Here is a 22,855-nt window from a genome sequence, read left to right as displayed (position 1 = left end):
GAGAGTGTTTGGAAATGCTCATCACCTAAGAAAGAGTTACATACTACCACTTTGTATGAAAATATCTTCTCATTAATACCACTTACGGGAGTCAGAGTGCAGAAAGAGAACACCGAAGGATGTTATACCCAAAGCTTATTGTAGTTGCCTCTGAGAGGTGGGATCATGGCTGATTATTTGTTTCTTTAGATATTTGATTATTGTTTTGTATGTTCTCCAGACTTTGAAACATGGGCATGTTTTTAAAATTAGTAATGTCTTCATTTAAATATGCTGCCTTTGCTGAAATGTAATTTTTTCATAGCCTCTTTTTCAGCAGTGTTAGAAAGTCTACATACCCAGATTTAGGTGATGTTAATCCTACAGACTTACCCATAATTATTCCTTCTCCTTATTTTGATTAGTGCTGTACCATTTTAAAAGGCTTTGTGGCCAGAGCTGCTAATTGTGATTGGGAAGGAAAAGGATTTGCATTTTGAGACCATCTGTGGGAGTTGCATTGTTTGAAACTGACAAGAGATCATGGCAGATGGTGAGGTCACAAAGATTGACTTTTTGAGCTTGACATAATGTGTTCATGAAGCTGGAAGAAGAAATCCAACTTATTTTTTAACCAACTGAAGAGTTTAGTGACAGGAAAAAGTATACAGTTGTTGAGCTAGGATAAAACATAATGCATCAGTGCACATGGCTGGTTTATCTTTGAAAATCACCAGTGCCACCAAAGATGGCAATTTCTTGAAATATTCAGTGCCATGTGTATTTACTTTCTAGATACTTGGTTTTAATCATATGTTGCAAATAAATTTTAGATTGAAGACAATGTTTAAAATCAAAAGCTTTAAAAATACTTAGAAATGTGCATTTTTATTTATTATTTATTTACTTTTTACAAAAAGTTTATTTTGAGAGAGACAGAGACAGTGCGAGTGGGGAAGGGGCAGAGAGAGAGAGGGAGACAGAATCCCTAGCAGGCTCTGCACTGTCAGCGTGGAGCCTGATGCAGAGCTCAAACCCACAAAACCGTGAGATCATAACCTGAGCCGAAACCAAGAGTCAGCGCTTAACCTACTAAGCCACCCAGGTGCCCTAGAAATGTGGTTTGTTTGTTTGTTTATTTATTTATCTAGTATTTAAAAATCTTTTTATGAGAAATGTGTATTTTTAAATTTTTTTTTTTCAACGTTTATTTATTTTTGGGACAGAGAGAGACAGAGCATGAACGGGGGAGGGGCAGAGAGAGAGGGAGACACAGAATCTGAAACAGGCTCCAGGCTCTGAGCCATCAGCCCAGAGCCTGACGCGGGGCTCGAACTCATGGACCGCAAGATCGTGACCTAGCTGAAGTCGGACGCTTAACCGACTGCGCCACCCAGGCGCCCCAGAAATGTGTATTTTTAAATCAAAGGCTATACGCTCTCACTCAAAGGCAGTATAGCATACTTCTTCATTTTTAATTGAATGAGGCAGATCTCTATCATAATCCCATTTCTTTTTATAACATTTTTCTTAATGTAATTTTACATAATTTAAATTACATTTGAAGGTTTATGCTTGCTCTTTCATCTACTACGATGTCTTCAGTGCCTAGATTAGTGCCTTGCACAGTGTTCAGTGCTTACTGAATGAATAAATAAATCAATGAATAAAGTTATTGCCTACTTTTGTTAATTTTAGAAGAGTGTTTCTTAACCACAATTAGACACATTGTTTCCTTTGTAAACTAGATTTATGGTGTGGTATTTTTTACTTCTACTACATGTGAATTATGTATTATTTACTTTGGAAGAAGAAACCTTAATTTGTCATGAGAAAACGGCAAACTACTTTTTTCTCTAACGTTGAGGGCTTACACTGTGCTAGGCCATATGTTATCTTGACTTGTTGAATTAAGTGCTATTTATTACTATATTAAAGATGAAGAAATTGAGGCACAGAGATGTTAATGTAAATTTACTCAAGAAATCCATGTGCTTTGGCTCTGTTTCAAACATTTATCATTTAGGTAACATTTAGAGGTTTTAATTTGTACTTAGTTCTGGTGAGAGGATACAAAGGGAATACTAAACAAAATTAAGTTAAAGTTAATTAATGTGGTTAAGAAGTATTTTATTGGTAGCCACTTGTTATTGTGTGCTGAAATAATAACTCTCTGTTAGTTTTTTTCTTTTAGTTGGGTGAATATCACAGTGTTGCTCAATAGCCCAGCCATTAGGAAATACAGTACCATACTGAATACTGAATATTGTAATGAAGCTAGAAGCAATTCTGACCATTACAACCATATTCTGGAATGAAGAAATGGGAGAAGGGAAAAAGGACATTTACTAGTTGAATCTGGTAGCTCAACCCAATGATGTCTGCTTATATTTCACTGACCAGGATTATGTCATACAATCAGCACATCCGAAAGGGAGAGTGAGAATGTAGTACTTTTCTTTAGTTGGGCATATTGCCACCTTCAACTTCTCCTAAGGAAGAAGAGGGAAAGATACTGGATAGGCAACAATATCTGCCTTAGATAGATCTAGCAGGTTTCTAAAATTTAACAGGAACTTTGAATGGAAAACCTTCCTTATTTTTTGTTGTACATTTAGGGGCACCTGGGTAGCTCAGTCGGTTAAGCCTCTGACTTCGGCTCAGGTCATGATCTTGCGGTTCGTGGGTTCGAGCCTTGCCTTGTGTGGGGCTCTGTGCTTACAGCTTGGAGCCTGGAGCCTGCTTTGGGTTCTGGGTCTCCCTCTCTCTCTCTACCCCTCCCCCACTTACACTCTGTCTCTCTCTTTTTCAAAAATAAATAAACATTAAAAAAATACATTTCAGGGGCGCCTGGGTGGCTCAGTCAGTTAAAACGTCCGACTTCAGCTCAGGTCATGATCTCGCGGTCCGTGAGTTTGAGCCCCGCATCGGGCTCTGTGCTGACAGCTCAGAGCCTAGAGCCTGTTTCAGATTCTGTGTCTCCCTCTCTCTCTGACCCTCCCTCATTCATGCTCTGTCTCTCTCTGTCTCAAAAATAAATAAACGTTAAAAAAAAGAAGAATAAAAAAATACATTTCAATAGGTCAGAAGGTAATCTTAAAAATATTTAAAATTGACTTTTCGTGGGATGCCTGGGTGGCTCAGTTGGCTAAGTGTCCGACTTCAGCTCAGGTCATGGTCTCGTGGTTCATGAGTTCAAGCCCCATGTCGGGCTCTGTGCTGACACCTTAGAGCCTGGAGCCTGTTTCAGATTCTGTGTCTCCCAGAACTTATTTCTGCGCCTCCCCTGCTCGCACTCTGTCTCTCTCTCTCTCTCTCTCAAAAATAACTAAACATTAAAAAAATTTTTTTAAATAAAATAAATAAAATTGACTCTTTGTGATTAGGAATGTTCAGTGTTTTATGAATAAAATTTGGTGTATTAACTTGGTGGATCTGATGATTTTCATTTGGACAGATTGTACCTAATTTACTGCTTAACATAACCCTGAAAAACTCAGTATACCTGTTTTTCAAATGAGGACACTGAAGCTCAAAGTGGTTAAATCACTTTGTTCAAGGTCACACAGCTAAGTGTCAGAGCTGAGATTGAGCCTAAATTAAAAAAAATCCATGCTCAGGGTGTCTGGGTGGCTCAGTTGGTTTAGTGTTCAACTCATGTTTCCCACTCAGGTCATGATCTCACCAGTTTGTGGGATGGAGCCCCATGTCAGGCTCTGTGCTGAGCGTGAAGCCTGCTTAGGATTCTCTCTCTCCCTCTGTCTCCTCTGCTCTTGTGTGCGTGGACTCTCTCTAAAATAAATAACATTTTTAAAAAGTTAAAAAATAAGAAAAGTAAGAATACTTTTTTTTTTTTTGCCTACAAAGTTTTACTTATAGATTCCAATTCTAGTGTATGAGATGGACATTTTGGAGTTCCTGTTTCTTCAAGCTCCTATTGTTTATGGTCTTTTCCAAATTAAATTTTATTTTTTCCTTCCCCTTAAATTTCTTTATTAAAGCTTTAATTTTGAAATGATGGTAAAATAAGAGGAAAGTTGCAAAAGTAGGGCAAATAACTTCTAAATACCCTTTTCTCAGATTAACCAGTTGCCAACATTTGCCACATTTGTTTTATCATTCCCACTTTATCTCTATATACAGATTATATATATTTTTTCATCATTTGAAAGCTAGTTGCTGCTATCATACCTTTCTACTTCTAAATATTTTGGTGTATGTTTTCTAAAAACAAGCACATCCACCTAAAAATCCCCATGGTCCTCTGATCAAAAGCAGGAAATGGAACACTGAAACAATACTATTATCCAGTCTGTGGACTCTATTTCAATTTTTCCAGTAGCCCTAATAATGGTGTTCATAGTAAGTATTTTTTTCTGGTCCAGAGTCCACTTCAGGATCATACTTGGAATTTAATTTTTATGTGATTTTTGTCTTTTTAAATCGGGACTGTTAGTCAAGTTTTTTTATTTTTTCTTTCATGACAGTAACATTTTTGAAAAGTTCACCTGTTATTTTATAGAATGACCCTCCATTTAAATTTCTCTGATATTTCCTCATGATTAGATTTAGGTTATGCATTTGGATGGAAATACCTCAGAAGTGATATTATATCCATCTCAGTGCACTTGTGGAGACGCGTGATGTTGGTCTGTGCCACTGTTGGTGGTTATTTGATAGGTTTGATTACTTTGGCTATGTGGTGTGTGTCAGGTTTCTTCACTGTAAAATTTGAATTAGTAGGTATTTTGTGGGGTGATATTTCAAGACTGTGTAAATATCCTTTTTCTCACCCACTTTCACCCACTAGTTGTAGTATCCAATAATGATCCTTGTCTAATCAGTTATTATGATGTTTACAAATTGGTGGTTTTCTTACGTCGTTATTCCTTTCTATTTACTAGTTGGTATTGAATTGCAAAGAAGAGCTTTCCCTTCCTCCTCATTATTTCATTTAATCTGCTTTTTATCAGTATGCAGTCCTGGATCGTTACTTTATTCAAAGAGTTTATAGTCATAATCAGTTACTGTCACTGTATACTTTGGCGCTCAGTTGTTCCAGATTGTCCAGTTGTAGGCCCTTTAGGCTGGCTCCTGTATACTTTTGATATATCTCCATCATTTCTTGAGCTCTTCCTTACTGTACAATAAAATGTTCTAGTCATATCTTATACATCTCCTGCCCCAGCTCTGGAATTGGCTATTTCTCCAATAAGCCTTGGTGTTTCTTTCATTGCATTATCTAAAGTAACATAGTATGATATTTCAAAGCCCAGGTTTTATCACTTGTTAGCTGAGTTGATTGGTCAAATTTTTTAACTTCTGTAAGCCCAAATTTTTATCTGGAAAATGAGGGTTAAAATGGTATATGTCTCATAGTGTTGTGAAGATTAATTTAAATGATCCCCTTAAAGAACAATGCATGTCACTTGGTAAATATGACATGAACATTGCCTATTATTATTGTGATTATATTACTGTTCCCTCTCTTTTCCCCTTTTAACAGGATGTTCTTTTAAGGAGTTATTGAAGACGAAGTTTTTTTGTTTTTGTTTTTTGTTTGTTTTTTAATGGCTTTACAGAATTTTAAATCGAATACAGTTTGACATGACGGCAAAAAATGTAAGTATTTGTAAATTTTTAAATGTAAGTATTCTTAATGTGAGTTGTACTTTTCCCTATGTACATTTTCTTCACTATTCTAATTAATCAAGTTCATTTTACTGGCATTAATTTATAATTGTTTTTGTTTATGCATAGAACAAGATAGTAAACTTTAGTGCTGTTGAATATAGCATTCTACTGGACACAGTAGCATTCTTATAAATTGCTGCCAAGTTGTGTCTTCTCAACAGCTGCAAAATTTCCATCTGTAGAAAGTTTCCCACCCCTCTCCTTTTTTGGTACTGTAATAAATTTGTTTTCGTGCTTGCTGGAGATTTTTACTTAGAAGATCACTGTTTTCTTTGGCCCAGTTTTTTTCTTGTGGACATAAGGGAATATGTATACTGGATATTGTTCAAAAGAAGCTTGCTATCTTCCATGAGATGATTCCTGAGGGGACATTAGATTTTGGATTTTTTGGAGAACTCATTCAGTTTGTTTCCTCTGCTTGAGGCTATCATTTCTGAATCTACTTCCTTTCAAGTTATTTTCTTATTGTCAGGCTGTATCAATGGATTTGTTTCCAGTTATGTGAGGATTATGCTAGAAAATAAATACTACAACATTTAGGGAAATAACTTACAATTGCTTTACTGTTCCCAGATTGTGATGTTGGAATCTTTGATTGCATGTAACAGAAACCAGCTTAGGCTACCTTAAAAAGGGAATTTATTATAAAGATACAGGAATGTCTCAAACAATTTATGAGTAGGAATTTAGTGGGCCCTCAGAAAGATCTGAGTACAGGAACTTGAAATCTACCAGGAACTGAAGCAGTGTTTAGTTTCCATTTATTAACTCTGCTTGTCTGTGTGCATCTGCTTCATACTCTCTCCCTCTCTCTCTGCAAATCATGCTCCTTAGTTTTCCAGGCAGCATCTCAATATATGTGTTACAAAGCCAGCCTGTTCAGAGAGAGAGAGGTGTGAAGGAAAGGAAGGAGGCAGCTTGACAGATCCTGTCTGCCCACGTGAGCTCCAATTCCAAACTCCTTGGGGTGGACCTCTGACACTGCTCAAGTGTGATGTCTACTAGTGGTTTAGTTAATCGTGACCAGGAAGAGCCAGCATTCTATTGTGTGGAAAGGTCTTTTGTAAGCCAGACAGTTCCAAATACTGCCTGTTATACATCTAAAGAATAACATTAAAAAAAAAAAAAAACAACCACCTTAATTATTTATCTCTATTTTCCTATTATTAACTTTGCTTTTGACATGCTATAAGTAGCTGTAAGCAGATATAGATTTTGTTTCATTATCATTTAATTAATTTCATTAGGATAAATTATCAGGAGTAGTAGGCTTTAATCTAAGACTGTTACATATTTGTTAAAGTGCTGTTGGGGGGAAAGAAGAAACAAAGTTTTAGTCTGTGTATAGGGAATTTTCTTTTAGGATATTATCCTGATTTTTTTTTTCTCCTTTAGAAAAAGGGGAGGTAAAAGTTACCCTGAACCACAAGATGGTTAACATTCAAATAGCAAGCATATTTTGGCTTAAAATGTGCCTTGAATCATATATCATCTTCTTAGTCATATGTACAATTCACTATATTAAAAGTTGTTTCCCTAAAGTAGCATAAAACATTTGAACCAGTGATGATTATACTCCCATTATTTTGTTTGTATATTTGGAAGAAATAAAACAGTGAGCAATATATTTCTCTTTCTGCTATGGCATCCTAGGGGGAGAGGGATAAGCGATGAGCTGATGGTCTTTTGATACCTTTGAGTTAGGGACATGGAGAAGTCAAACCTCACATTAGGCTAATGCATGTGGGAAAGAATTGGAATAGACTGTCTGAAAATAACCAATCAAGTTTACTACCTATTCTGCAATAGATACGAACATTTTTGTGGCTTTTAATATGTTTTGTCAAGATACTTACTGAAAGGATTATACTAGTTCACAGTGCCACAAACAATTCATTCTCCTTCTTCCCCCACCCACCAAATATATGTACCTGATCCTGTTCTAGGCTCCTGCCTTCTTTGGGCTTATTGTGTAGTGAGAGAAGACAGTGAATACATATATACTGTCAGGTAATGATAAATGTCACGAAGAAAAATAAAATAGGGTAAGAAGAAAGAGGGTGATGGTAGCAAGGGAGAGCTCTTTCAACTCAGGTGTTCAGAGAGTTCTCTTTAAGGGCATGACATTCAGACAGTGCTCTTGAGTCTCAATCCAAGAAGAAGCCAATCATATGAATATATGGGAAAAGATCATTCCAGGTAGAGGCAGGAAAAGGTGTGGTTGTTTAAGAAGCAGCAAGATGACCAGTTTTATAAGTGGAACAGACTAAGCAAGGGATAGTGGTAGGGGATGAAGTCAGAAGGGAAGCAGGGGCTGGATCATGTGGACCCTCAAGGACTGGGGCGTTGGGTGTGTATTTGAAATGTCAGTAAGGAGCCATTAGAGATTTGGTGGATAATTGCATGACCTGACTTACCATCTTAGAAAGTTTGTCCTGACTGCTGAGTCAATAGATTGAAGAGGGGCATAGTAGAAGCAGGAGACTCATTTGGCACTTAACTCAGTAGTTCAGACACACACGCAGGTCTTAGAGAGGCATTAGTAAACACATACTCAAATATTTACATCCTTATTTTCTGTTTCTCATGTTACATTTCTCTTACGAGAGCAGGTTTTTTGTGAAGAGTTGTTTTTGCCTTATCCATGCCATAGTAGGTCTCATGATTACAAATGATAGCAACCCTATTCAAAATAGCTTAAGGCAAAAAATGGAATGTGTTGATTCACATAACTGAAAAGTTTGGAGTAGTGTGGCTTCAAACATATCTGGATTCAGGGGATCACATGATGGTGTCAGGGATCTAGTCTCCCTTTTTCCATCTCTTGGCTCTATATGGTAACAGAATACCCTATACTGGCCTTATAATTCTTATATCAGAAGAAGAAAGGGAACTTTTCTTTTTTAGCATGTATATTTCAGATTCCATGGAGGAGCTTTGGTTGACCCTGCTTGGCCCACATGTTCAGTTAGACAAGTGGAGAAAGAAGTGGGCCAGGTCTGGGTCATGGGTCCACTTTTGTTGAAATAGCACAATTGAAGCTCAAGGATTAACAGCCATACTGGAACTACGTGGATTGTGGGATGGGTCATTTTGCAAAAAGTAAGTTCTGTAAAGCTGGCAATATATTCACTGTTTCCGAGATAAAATTGTTGTCAAATGGTATCTGGTAGCCACTGATACGCTTCATGACCACAAATGCAGGTGTGTTCTCACTTGAGCTCCCTCAATATACAATCAAGAATGTGGAAGGTAATTTGATGTGTATTTTGAGCCTTGTCAAATAATCTTTTAAAAAATATGTAAGCCTTGCGGTGCCTGGGTGGCTCAGTTGGTTAAGCGTCCGACTTTGGCTCAGGTCATGATCTCATGCTTCGTGGGTTTGAGCCCCGCATTGAGCTATGTGTTGATGGCTCACAGCCTAGAATCTGCTTCAGATTCAATGTCTCTCTCTCTCTCTCTCTCTGTCTCTCTGTGCACCTCCCTGACTCATCCTCTGTCTCTCTCTCAAAAATAAATAAAAAACATTTTAAAAAATGTAAGCCATGATACTCATTATAGAAAAATTAGAAAATACAGATAAGGAAATGGCATAGAGATTAGCAGCAGAATTTTGCCTAGGAAGACATCTGGTATATATACAAGTGTGTGTGTATGTAAAAAATATATGTATATATTTCTAATAAAAATGTCATGCTGTTTTGTAACCTACTGTTTAGCTTAATCTCTGTGATGAATGTCTTTTCTTATCTTAATATCTCTGCAACATCATTTTAAATGACTGTTTTATGTTATCTACTAAATAGGCATTATACTTTCTTAATATTGGCCATTAAGTTATTTCTATTTTTATATATTTTAAAAATTTTTTTTAATGTTTATTTACTTTTGAGAGACAGAAAGTGAGCGGGGAGGGGCAGAGAGAGAGAAAGACACAGAATCTGAAGAGGCTCCAGGCTCTGAGATGTCAGCACAGAGCCTGCCTCGGGGCTCAAACTCACAAGCCTTGAGATCATGACCTGAGCCGAAGTCAGACACTTAACCGACTGAGCCACCCAGGCGCCCCTCTATTTTTATATTTTTTAAGTTTATTTATATTTCTAGAGGGAGAGTGAAGGAGAGTGGAGGAGGGGAAGAGAGAGGGGGACAGACAAACTGAAGCGGGCTCTGCACTGAAAGAAGAGAGCCTGATGTGGGGCTCAAACTCACAAACTGTGAGATCATGACCTAAGCTGAAGTTGGGTGCTTAACTGACTGAACCACTGAGGCACCCCAAGTTATTTCCATTTTTTTTTAACTTTCTTTCTTTCTTTCTTTCTTTCTTTCTTTCTTTCTTTCTTTCTTTCTTTTTTTGCTTACTCATTGGATTATTCTCATAAGGCAAAGTCTTAATGAAATTACTGGCCGAAAGGGTGTGTGCTTTTGGGGGCTTTTGTTTCATATTGCTAAATTGCATTTCAGAAAGGTTGCACCAATTTATATATTCATCAGTGGTATATGAGAGTGCCATTCCTCTTTCTTTTTTTTTTTTTTTTAATGTTTATTTTTGAGAGAAAGAAAAAGAGCGCGTGCATGCGAGCAGGGGAGGGAGCAGAGAGAAGGGGACAGAGGATCTGAAGCAGGCTCTGTGCTGTCAGCAGTGAGCTCTAGGCTCCAACTCATGAACTGTGAGATCATGACCTGAGTAGCTCAACTGACTGGGCCACTCAGGTGCGCCCCCCCCCCCGTTATTTTCTTTTTAATCTTTGTTAGTATAATCAGCAAAAAATGGTATGTAATTTATTCATTTCCCTCATTACTAGCTAGGTCAGACTGGTATGCTGTATGTTCATTCATTCATTGGTCACTTGCATCTCCTATGAATTGACTGTCAGTGTTGAAAAGTTAAAAGCCATTACCATTACCATTTGAATAACAATCCACACTTGAGCATTGCTTTCATTAATAATCATATTCACATAATTATTTAATTTGATCTAAGGAGCTCTCTGAGTTTGTTGTGCACATGTTTTGTCAGCTCCATTTTGCAGTGATTGTTCCAAGATCACCTTGCTTGTAAATGTCAGAGCTGAACTTGGAATACAAATCATCTCACTCTGAATCTTGTTGTCTTTCAGTTTTGTCAATCTAAATATGTTATTGTCAGTGAAATTATAATGTTGTTAGTGGGAAATATGGTTTTATTCTTAAAAACTAGGCTTGGATATTTTTTATTCTACAGACATTTAGTGACTGTTTACAGTGTGCAGCACAGTGTTTGAATAACCCAGTAGAAGACTTTTCTCAGGACCTTGTTAGGTAAAAAATTTTACATAAAATGAGTTCACCTTTTTCTTTTGCTCTGTGAACCATTATTATTATATCCTTTTTAAGTAGAAGAAGGAAAAAGGCTGTTTTTAAATGCCTTTCCTAGCCAACTTTTTCTATTCTCAAATAATCCTTTTCTTTGTCTTTAAACTATAAAGTGTTTATGAAAGCAGAAATTATTGCATTTTTGAAATTTTAATTAAATTAATTTTAGTGTTTATTTAAAGTCTAGATACAAACACTTCTCCATCTACTAGACCCAAATCAGCATATAGTATTGACCCACAACTGACCTTTGTCTTTTTAGTGTGTAATTTGTTGGTTATTAGGATGCAAATGTACTTCTGTTTAAAAGTTTCCAAGTTGATTCACTGCTTCACTCTGCAGAAGTTGGCCATTAAGAGCAGGTGTTTAAGCATAACAGTAACTCAGTAACTGTGAACTCTCTCCACTGTGAATATGTGGTTTCAGTTGAGGTTTTTGCCGTTATCTTTGTTTAGTAACAAAAAGGTATAAACTAATGCTTTTGAAATAATTGTAACACATGTATTAAATGATCACATTGTATTAACGTTGGAATATTAAAGTCTGTCTTCGCCTTCTTTGCTTTCTTTTTACAGTACAACACCAATGAAAGTTTTGTCTTTCTCTTTTTATAGCAAAAAATTTTGTTATAAAAGGGCGGCATGTTAGTGATGCCACAGTAAACTCTTGGCATTTACAAGTAAACGCTTACCATTAATATTTGTGAACAACTCTGGAGATCCATGTAGTGGTAATTTGTTGCAAATTTTGTTGCAAAGGGTTTACTTCTAATAGCATACTTATAAGAAGCTAGATAGAATTAAGTATCTGCACCATTATATACATAGGATTAAGAAGCTGCATTTTAGATGTCTTCTGCTCAGCTGCTGTCATAAAAATTTGGTATTCAATGAGAGAAATAGGTTTGCATCAGAATTACTTTTCCATGATGTGAATGATATGTAGAAATATTTCTGGTAACATATCTCTTGACAAAAAGAAACAGCTATTAGTAGTGCATTTGAATTATTAAATAATGAAATAATTAGCTCTTACATTGTGAAATTGTGAAGTATCAAATGAGTTCTCATGAAGAATATATAATGCTAATACAGTGTGTAGTTTAAAAACAACACAAGTGCACAGACATAAAGTTATAAACCTTTGTGTGCTTTAAAATCTTTTCAGTGTGGTAGTACTTTGAAAGGATGTTTGAGGTACCAAGTTAGCATTTGGTAGATTACAAATCTACAAGGATTAAAACAATAGCATAATAGTAATAGTAGAACAACTTATTAGAATCTTGCTTTATGTCAAGTTTTCAAAAATGTAGAGTCTTTTCATTCCTGGCTCTATAATAAATTTTTTAAACTCTGTTTGATGATACTACTGTATTTAGCTCTATGATTCCAAGAAGTCCAGTGGCCATCACATTAAATGAAATAAATTGCCTCAAGGTGAATTTACAGTTACACTTGTTATAGATAGCCCCCAGGTATCATATTAATAGAATGAAGGTTAACATGAATTGAGCACTTTGTGCCTTACACTGGGCTAGATGCTTTATATGAATTATCTTAATCTTTCTAATAACCTAAACTGATAAGCACTTCTAGCACCAGTTCAGAAGACTGAGGTATAGAGAGCTTATGTGATTTGAACATGACCATGTGTCTTACTGAACCAGAATATGAGCCCAAGCAGTTTTATTTGAGACCAGTAGATCTCACCTCTGTGGTATAGTATTAATGGTCTTTATCTGATCCATTACATATCACAATGTTGAAAAACGCATAATAGGCAGTGATTATGAACAGTAAAAATTAAGGGCAACATGAAAATGGAATTTTGGTAAATCTGTTGGCAGCTTCATGGCTGCCACAACTTGCTTTCAAAAAAACCATCAGTAAAATCTGTAGGTCTCAGTTATGCTCTCAAGTAACATTATTTCATTGATTTTTATCTTAATCTGTACAATTCCTGCTTTTCCCATTGCAAGCAACATTTTCTTTTAATTTCTACTCCTATTGTTGATATAATTAATTCATTTTTATGTGGCTGTGTTTATTATTTTACATGGGATCTTCAGTGGAAGGTATAAAATAACTTATTAAATGATCACATAATACTTAAGATTCTATTTTTAATTTTTAAAACTATTTTATTCAGGTTGGTTTGCCTTCCACAAATGCAGAACTAAGAGGATTTATAGATCAGAATCTCAGTCCAACAAAAGGTAAGGACAGTTGAATAGAAATTTTCTGCATTGAGCCAGTTTGATTGCATTTGTTTTATAAAATATGCAGCTATGAGTATTACTTTACATATAATGATTGTTATATAATATCACTGGGTTGTGTTATAATATACCAAATAACTTATATCGTATGAAAGTCAGTTCTGAGAGGTGGGGAGAGAGTGAGGTTGAGTGTGTGTGATGTTTGTGTTACTTTTCTCCATCTCTTTCCTAAGAGGTCTCTAAGACCACCCTTGATAAATGATCCTCTTGCTGTTGAAACCAACTGTTCAAGCGACTTTTTTTCTTGATTTTCTTGTTTGATAGTCCTACATCCTAGTAGTTTAACTTGTAAGGAAGTACAGTAGAATGAATGAATATACATAACATTTCTGTATCTAATATATGGTTTACTGGAGGAATGCTTATATCAGAAATCTGACCCACCAGTACAGGAATTTATACAGGACACTGTCTGTATCTTTCAGTATGTATCTTTCATCAGTATCTTTTAGTATGTAGAGATAATATACTGAAATATTTATGGTTGAAATGATACGATGTTTGGAATTGCTTCACAATAATCCACTGGGGGAAGAAGAGTAAAGTGAGTGGAATTATAGATAAACTGTCTATGAGTTGATTAAGTATTTTAAGCTGGGTGGATAGCTGTAAGGGGTTTCATTATTCCTTTCTCTCTTCCTTTGTATATGTTTGAAATTTTTCATTATAAAGGTAGGAACAAAATAGATGTCATTATATACACATAGCTATGAGAGAAACATCAGCTTCCTCAAAGGGTTTATGTCCAAGGTAGGCTATATGCTCTGGAGAGAAGAGTAGAGAAGTCTGTATTTCAGTATAAAAAAAATCTAGCTTAATAATGAGAATGTCTGTGAGAATTTTTTTTTTCAACGTTTATTTATTTTTGGGACAGAGAGAGACAGAGCATGAACGGGGGAGGGCCAGAGAGAGAGGGAGACACAGAATCGGAAACAGGCTCCAGGCTCTGAGCCATCAGCCCAGAGCCTGACGCGGGGCTCGAACTCACGGACCGCGAGATCGTGACCTGGCTGAAGTCGGACGCTTAACCAACTGCGCCACCCAGGCGCCCCTGTGAGAATTTAATTATGTGTATGAAACAGTGAAAGAGACACCACAAGCCTTAATGTTTTTCATTTTTCCCCAATTTTGTCATTGTAGTAAAATACGCAGAATATCAAATTTACAACTTTAGCCATTTTTAAGTGGTATTAAGTACATTCATGTTGTGTGGCCATCACCACCATCCATATCCATACCTCTTTTCACCTTGTGAAATTCAAATTCTATACTCTTTAAACAATAACCCCCCACTCTCCTTTTCCCTGTTGTCTCTGGCAACCACTGTTCTTTCTGTCTCTATGATTTTGACTACTCTAGGTACCACATGTAAGTGGAATCCTAATAGTAATTGTCATTTTGTGACTGGCTTATTTCAGTTAACATAATGTCCTCAAGGTTCATCTATATTGTAGTATATGTCAAAATTTCCTTCCTTTTTAAGGCTGAATACTATTCTATTGTGTATGTATACCACTTTTGCTTATCATTCATCCATCACTGGACACCTGGGTTGCTTCAGTGTTTTAGCTGCTGTGGATAATGCTTTTATGAATAAGGGACTACAAATATCTCTTTGGGACCCTTCTTTCAATTCTTTTGGGTATATACCTAGAAGTGGAATTTCTGGGTCATATGGTAATTCTATTTTTAATTTTTTGGAGGAATTACCATTCTGATTTCCACAGTAGCTGTACCATTTTACATCCCTACCAACAGTGCACAAAGGTTCCAGTTTCTCCACATCCTTGTCAACATTTATTTGTTTTTTGTTTTGTTATAGCCATCCTGGTAGATATGAAGTGATATCTCACTGTAATTTTGATTTGCATTTCTTTAGAAACTAGTCGTGTTGAGCATCTTTTTATGTGCTTATTGGCCATTTATCTATCTTTTGAAAGGTCTACTCCAGTTTTTGGAGTTGTGTTTTAGGGATTCTTTATGTATGCTGGATATTGATCCCTTACGAGATAAATGATTTGCGGATATTTTCTTCTGTTCAGTAGGTTGTCTTTTCGCTTTCTTGATCATCTCTTTGGATGTGCAAAAGTTCTTTATTTAGTGGAAGTCCAGTTCATCTGTTTTTTCTTTTGTTGTCTGTGCTTTTCTTGTCACATCCATCACATGGTTGCCAAATCCAGTGTCATGAAGATTTTCCTCAGTGCTTCCTTCTGAGAATTTTATAGTCTTGGTTCTTTAGGTCTTTGATCCATTTTGAGTTAATTTTTATATAAGGTAAGGATCAAATTGGCATATGGCTAACCAGTTTTTCCATTACTGTTTATAATAGAGGTCAAGGTCTTAGCACCCTTGTCAAAAATAAGTTGGCCATATATGTGAAGGTTTATTTCTGGGCTTTTTATTATTTTCCCTTAGTATATATGTCTGTCCATATGTCAGTACCATAATGGGGTTTTTTAAATTAATTAATTTATTTTTGAGAGAGAGAGCAGGGGGGAGTGGCAGAGAGAGAGGGAGACAGAATCCCAAGCAAGCTCTGTGCTGTCAACACAGAGCCCAGTGTGGGGCTCAAACTCACAGAATGGTGAGATCATGACCTGAGCCAAAACCAAGAGTCAGACACTTAACTGACTGAGCCACCCAGGTACCCCCAGTACCATTATGTTTTAAATTATTGTAGTTTTGTAATAAGTTTCAAAGTTGAGAAGTGTGAGCCCTTTAACTTTATTATTTTTAAAGATTATTCTGCTATTTAGGATTCCTTGTAATTCCACATGAATTTGAGGATCAGCTTTTCCATTTCTGTAAAAAAAAAAAAAAAGGCTGTTAGAATTTTGATCGAGATTGCATTGAATCTGTAAATCGCTTTAGTTTTATTGACACCTTAACAATGTGAAGTCCTCCTATTCATCAAAATATTTCATATATTCAGGGCCTGTTTGATTGTATCATTTCTTTTTGAAGTAAGAAATATGTTCTGGAAATAGATAATGGTGGTGATGGTTATACAACTTTGTGAACATACTGGAAACCACTGAATTGTACTTTAAAAGGTAAATTTTTGGTATGTGAATTATACCTTTATTTAAAAAAAAAAAAACCACCAACCACTTTCTTTAACTTGATGTCTGTTTCCAGCTCTGATTTGTTCTTCCCCTCATTGTCAAACTTCTGGAAAAAGCTATACACTTATAATCCCATTCTCAGCTTTAATTTACTCCTCTGCCCAATGTAATCTGGCTTTGACTCCAATAATCCACTGAAACTGCTCTTGATCTTTGTTTTTTTTCTTTGTTGTTTATCAGCATTTCATGCAGTTAATTTCCCCTCTTGTTTTTTAAATAATATTTTACTTTTAGAATAGTTTTAGATATGCAGAGAAATTATAGAGAGAGTTCAAGAGAGTTCTCATAAACCCCTTAGTCAGTTTCTCCTACTGCTAACATCATACATTGGTTTAGTACAGTTTTTTCAATTAATGAGCCAAAATCAACATATGTTAATTAACAGAAGTCCAACTTCTTCAGATTTCCTTCATTTTTAGCTAATGTTCTCTTTCTGTTCCAGGAGAGCATCCAGGATACCACATTATATTTCATGACCATCATCCTTAGCCTCCTTTTGGCTATGACAGTATCTCAGACTTTCTGTGTTTTTTTTTTTTTTTTTTAATTTTTTTTTTCAACGTTTATTTATTTTTGGGACAGAGAGAGACAGAGCATGAACGGGGGAGGGGCAGAGAGAGAGGGAGACACAGAATCGGAAACAGGCTCCAGGCTCTGAGCCATCAGCCCAGAGCCCGACGCGGGGCTCGAACTCACGGACCGCGAGATCGTGACCTGGCTGAAGTCGGACGCTTAACCGACTGCGCCACCCAGGCGCCCCAGACTTTCTGTGTTTTTAATGACAGTTTTGAGGAGTGTTCAGGTATTTTGTAGAATGTCCCTCCATTGGGATTTTTCTGATGTGTTTCTCATGATTAGATTGGAGTTATGAGTTTTTGAGAAGAACCACAGAGATAAAGTGCCATTCTCATCACAGCATATCAAAGGTCCACACTATCAACATGACTTATCATTGTCGATGTGAACTTTGATCACTTGGCTGAGGTAATGTTTGTCCTGCTTCTGTACTATAAAGTGACTTTTTAACCTCTTCCCCTTTCCATACTGTAGTCTTTGGAAGGAAGTCATTATGTGGAACCCATATTTGAGAAGTGGAGAGGTTGCTCTACTTCTGGGAGGGGGAGTATCTACATAATTTATTTGGAATTCTTTTGCACCCTAGATTTGTCTCTTCTCTCTTGTTTCTTCACTTATTTATTTAATGCTTGATTTATATTATTTAGTTTGTACCTGATATTTCGTTTATACTCTGGGTTATAGTCCAATACTTAATTTTCTGCTTGAGTTGATACAGCTGTGGCCACAGTTGGTTTTCTGTGTTCCTTTGGCATATGTCCCTCGTTGTGGGTGTGGTTTTGTGTTTGTTTTTGTTTTGAGCACTTATTTCTTTAGCACTCCAAGATGTTCCAGGCTCATTTTACATTATTTCTTGCCTACTTCTCAGATCAGCCATTTTCCCAAAGATTCCTGATTCCTTTTAATGGAGAATGTTATTAGAAACCAAGATCTGGGGCGCCTGGGTGGCGCAGTCGGTTAAGCGTCCGACTTCAGCCAGGTCACGATCTCGCAGTCCGTGAGTTCGAGCCCCGCGTCGGGCTCTGGGCTGATGGCTCAGAGCCTGGAGCCTGTTTCCGATTCTGTGTCTCCCTCTCTCTCTGCCCCTCCCCCGTTCATGCTCTGTCTCTCTCTGTCCCAAAAATAAATAAACGTTGAAAAAAAAAAAATTTAGAAACCAAGATCTCGGTGCTGGATGAACTCATTGCTACTGGGATGGTGTCTTTCTTTTTGAATCACTGGTTTTTATGTGTCTGTGATACCACACTTTTTAAGACTTTCATAAGAAAGCAGTATAGTGTAGCAGTTAAGAACAAGGGCTCTAGAGGACTCAGTGTGATCTGATCTTGCTTGTACTTCTTACACCCAACCAAGTGTGTAAACCTGAGCAAGTTGATCTCCCTAAACCAAAGTATCCACATCTATAATGAAGCAGGTAGCAATAAGTTGCTTGGAGAGTGTCTAAGGATTAAATGAGGTAGTGCACATAAATCACTTAGTACAACCAACACCTAGCACATAGTAAGCATTCATTAAGTGCTTGCTCCTTTTCCTCATATTAATATTTTCATCTTCCTTTTTATCTGCTCTCTTTCAGTCTACTCTGCTAGCTTTCTCTCTGTCTCCTAAATGTTAATGTTCCAGGGGCAACTTGGGTGGCTCAGTCAGTTAAGCGTCCAACTTTGGCTCAAGTCATGATCTCGTGGTTCATGGGTTCGAGCCCTGCGTCGGGCTGTGTGCTGACAGCTCAGAGCCTGGAGCCTGCTTCGGATTCTGTGTCTCCCTCTCTTTCTGCCCCTCCCCTGCTTGTGCTCTGTTTCTCTCTCTCTTAAAAATAAATAAAAACATTAACAAATTTTTTAAATGTTAGTTTTCCATGGGGTTTTGTCTTAGGTTTTTTTTCCTCATTTTGTAAATTCTCCACAGGCAATTTCATTTATTCATCATTGCTGTAGTTATCATTTACTTTGTATATGGACTGTTGTCAAATCTGTATCTCTGACCCAAATTTGTCTTGAGATTTTGTATAGCCAGTTGCTTATTGGATGCCTTCACTGAGTAACTTAAAGCATCTCAGGCTCAAACTCCAGAATTAAAGTAATTATTTCACCCTCTCAAAACCTGCTTTCCCCTTTTCCTTATCTTACTGAATAGTAGTGCCATCCACCCTGTGCCTAAACCAGAAATTGAGGTCTCATATTTGATTCCTTTTCTTTCTCTCTGCTTCCAGTCAAATCATTTATAAGGCTTGTTGGTTCTGCGTCCTCAGTCTCTCAGTCCTCCCCAACCGTTTTCTCTATCTTTGTTGCTAATATCTTAGTTCAGACTACAATAAATCGTTTCCTGGATTACTGCGACTGTTGTACTTACTTCCAGATTTCTTTCTTTCTGTTTCATTACTGTAGTATAGCTCTCAAACACAAACCTCAACAGTCTTTCCATGTTAAAAAAAATTAGTTTAGTAGTTCCTTATTGCCTTCAAGATAAAGTCTAAACTCTGATTTGAAAGATCCTTGGGGCGCCTGGCTGGCTCAGTTGGTAGAGCATGTGACTGTTGATCTCAGGGTTGTGAGTTTGAGCCCCATGTTGGGTGTAGAGATTACTTAAAAATAAAATCTTAAAAAAATAAATCAAATAAAAAATCCTTCATGTTAGAGTTCTTGCTTTTATCCAGAGCCTTATCTCAGATACCTCTTCTTCTGCCACTTTGAGCTACGTTCTCTCTTTCACTTTCTGTCTCTGTCTGTCTCCGTCCATCTGTACATACCTCTCTGTGCCTGGAACTCTGTGATCCCTGACATGGTCTTCTACTCCACTCCTGACACATATTACACCTGGATAATTTCAGTTCATTATTCACATCTAAGTTTAGGTCTTATTTCCACTTGGCCCATAAGCCTCTAATACTCTCTCCTTATCCCTTTTGTAGTATTTATCACACTGTACTTTAATGACTCATTTACTTATTTGTCCCCCTCCCTGAACTCTGTAAGTCAAAGACTTTTTCTTAATTCATCATTGTATCTCTAGGACAAGTATTTCAAAGTATCTATCCCACAGTATCTGTCTCAAACTAGGAACATCGTTGAAAGAATGTTATGTCCTTACCTTCTGTCTATAATTTCTTTGACCACTGGGCAAATTCCTATTTACTCTTTAAAATCTAGCTGACCACGAATTCCTTTGTAGCTCCTTGTTACTACAGCTCCTTTCTGTTAGTTAACCTTTGGACCCTGTACATACTTTATTATTGTCCTTATCACATTATATTGTATTTCTTTATAGATTGTCCTTTTCTTTTGCTAAACTCTGAGCTCCTTGAGAGCAGGGTCCTTTTTCCTATTTTTGTCTTCAGAATCTCGCTTGGTGTCTAGCACAGTTATATTCAGTAAATACTGAATTGTAAGAGTTTGTTTTGCCATGTTTCCAGACTTGTAATAAAAATGTTTATTTATCTAAACGTTGAGAAGTAAACGTAGAAGGAACTTACCTTAAAACTTTTTGAACAAATTGTTAAGGAATTTAGAGTGAGGAAGGTTTCTGAACTTTTTGTCTTAGAACACATACCTAAGAGTTGGAGCTTAAAAATTACTAATTAATTAAAATAAGAACAAGCCTGAAGATAATTATATTCAGTCATAACCAGGCGAGTAGTAGAGGATTTAAAAGCAAGAGAGTATTTGTATGTCCTGGTTATGAATCATGTAATTGTGCATTATTGAGGAAAGCGAAAGGTAAAAATCCTGTGACATACAACTTCACTTTGTGTGGTGTCGAAAGTCCATCAGTATCTTTGGTGAAGACCAAGGATCTCTCAGTTATCTGGGAGGTGCATGCTGTCGGGTGGTCTGTATGTTTGGATATTTCTGCATGTGGAAAGAGGCCATACTTGCCTGCAAGCTATACACAGTCCTCTGGGAAGCTGCCTGATCAGCAGCTGCTAGGAGGGTTGCACTTGTGGGATGAATTGCTCATGTCTTTGCAGGCAAGTGAGGTCTGCCATATATTCCCCGCTTGTTCCTTTATAACCTCAGCAGAGCAATTCCACTTTGCCAGCTCCTTCATTGCTTGCACATCAAATTTAAAATATGCATATCTTATACTGACTGCCAGTTCTCCACTATCCAAGAGATTGCAGTACCCTATGGCTATTAAAAGTTCAGCCTATTAAAATGAATTCAGCAACTTGAAAGAGGGAATCACTGAATAATCATACAGATTCCTCCTGTGGAAACAGAGCTAATGGAAAAGATGAGAGAAAGCTGTGATAGAAAAGGGAATGAAAACTCTCAAGAGGATACAGTTGCAACATAGAAAAAGTTGTTTTGGAACTAAAAATATATTCAGAATTCTTAAATCTAAGAAAGATTGAAAATAAGAAATGGCCAAAGATGTACAATGAGCAAAACAATATTGATATCAAATAAAATACACTAAAAGCCTCAAGGCATTAAAGGGAAGAAAGGAATATTGTATAGTGAAACAAGGGAAAAAACCCAACCAACAACCAAATTTTTAGAAAATGGGCAAACCTTATGAATAAGGGGTACCTGGGTGGCTCAGTTGGTTAAGCATCCAACTTCAGCTCAGGTCATCATCTCGTGGTCCATGGTCTGTGAGTTCGAGCCCCACGTCTGGCTCTGTGCTGACAGCTCAGAGCCTGGAGCCTGCTTTGGATTCTGTGTCTCCCTCTATTTGCCTCTCCCCCTCTCACGCTCTGTCTCTGTCTCAAAATAATAAACATTGAAAAGAAAGTTATGAATAAACAGTTACAGAAAAAGAAATATTAATGGTTCTTACACAGATAAAAAGGTACTGTACCTCATTCATAAAACGTGTAATTTGAAAGTGCACTGAATACCACTTTCCACTCTATAAGATTGGTGAGTATTAAGAAGTTTGATAAAACACTGTTGTGAAGAGTATAGGTAACATTTCTCTTACACTGCTGGTAGGAGCATAAATTAGTACAGCCTTTATGGGAAGCAATTTCACAGTACTGTAATTGATTTATCTTCACATTTCCTATAACCCATCAATCCCAGTTTTAAGAATTGATTCTACTGATGTGCTAGCAAATAGGGAAAGTGAAGCTTAATGTTTGCAGTATTACATGTAATAGCAAAATATTGGAAACTCTTAAGTTCATTGGTAAGATTTGATTAAATAGTGTTCAGTATGTACAAAGGAATACTTATGCAGATATAAATTTGGGAATGAGAACGCTATGTACAAGTATGGAATGGGGGCGCCTGGGTGGCTCCATCAGTTAAGCATCCTACTCAGTCTCAGCTCAGGTCTTGATCTATGGTTGTGAGTTCAAGCACCACATTGGGCTGGGTGTGAAGCCTACTTAAAAAAAAATTTTTTTTAATATAGAATGATCTACAAAGACACATTATTAAGTGCAGAACAGTGTACTATATATATAACCATTTGTTTAAATAGAAGTGTAATACAAACACATAATGTTTCTTGTAAGAAAACACAAAGACTTGACATTCATTATCTGGTGGTAGAGAAACAGTGTCTTTCACAAAGAAGTTTTTAATTTTAATAAAGTCCAACCTGGCAGTTTTTTCTTTCATGGATCATGCTTTTTGGTTGTATCTAAAAAGTCATTGCCACAAGCACCTGGCTGGCTCATTCAGTACAGCATGTGATTCTTGATATTGTGGTCATGATTTCAAGCCCCACATTGGGTGCAGAGACTTCTTAAAAAAAAAAAAAAAAAGTCATTACTAAATTCAAAAGCACTTTCCTAGTCTCCTGGGGCTTTAAAAAAAATTTTTTTTAATGTTTATTTTTGAGAAAGAGACAGAGCACGAGTAGGGGAGGGACAAAGAGAGAGAGGGAGACACAGAATCTGAAG

The 22,855-nt window shown here is 36.7% G+C and overlaps 1 protein-coding gene and 1 non-coding gene across 4 annotated transcripts in view; both read left to right on the top strand.

Annotated features, from left to right (window-relative positions):
• Positions 1-22,855, top strand: part of TFDP2 (transcription factor Dp-2) — a 175,802-nt gene that overhangs the window by 46,501 nt on the left and 106,446 nt on the right. For all 3 annotated transcript variants that reach the window (XM_047099201.1, XM_047099199.1, XM_047099198.1), the window contains exons 2-3: positions 5,486-5,601; positions 13,174-13,240. In XM_047099201.1, coding sequence (XP_046955157.1) covers positions 5,587-5,601; positions 13,174-13,240 — 82 coding nt within the window. In that variant the 5' untranslated portion in view covers positions 5,486-5,586. The remainder of the gene's footprint in view (positions 1-5,485; positions 5,602-13,173; positions 13,241-22,855) is intronic.
• Positions 19,504-19,576, top strand: TRNAN-GUU (transfer RNA asparagine (anticodon GUU)). Its single transcript has one exon. It is a non-coding gene; the product is annotated as a tRNA-Asn (tRNA).

The sequence above is a fragment of the Lynx rufus genome, unplaced genomic scaffold, assembly GCF_022079265.1.
Source record: "Lynx rufus isolate CCGP_SWC_20201006 ecotype Redwood Valley unplaced genomic scaffold, mLynRuf1.p SCAF_5, whole genome shotgun sequence".
NCBI classification, from domain to species: Eukaryota; Metazoa; Chordata; class Mammalia; order Carnivora; family Felidae; genus Lynx; species Lynx rufus.
The sequence above is the reverse complement of the archived record's forward strand: the minus strand, read 5'-3'. Positions and strand labels throughout refer to the sequence as shown.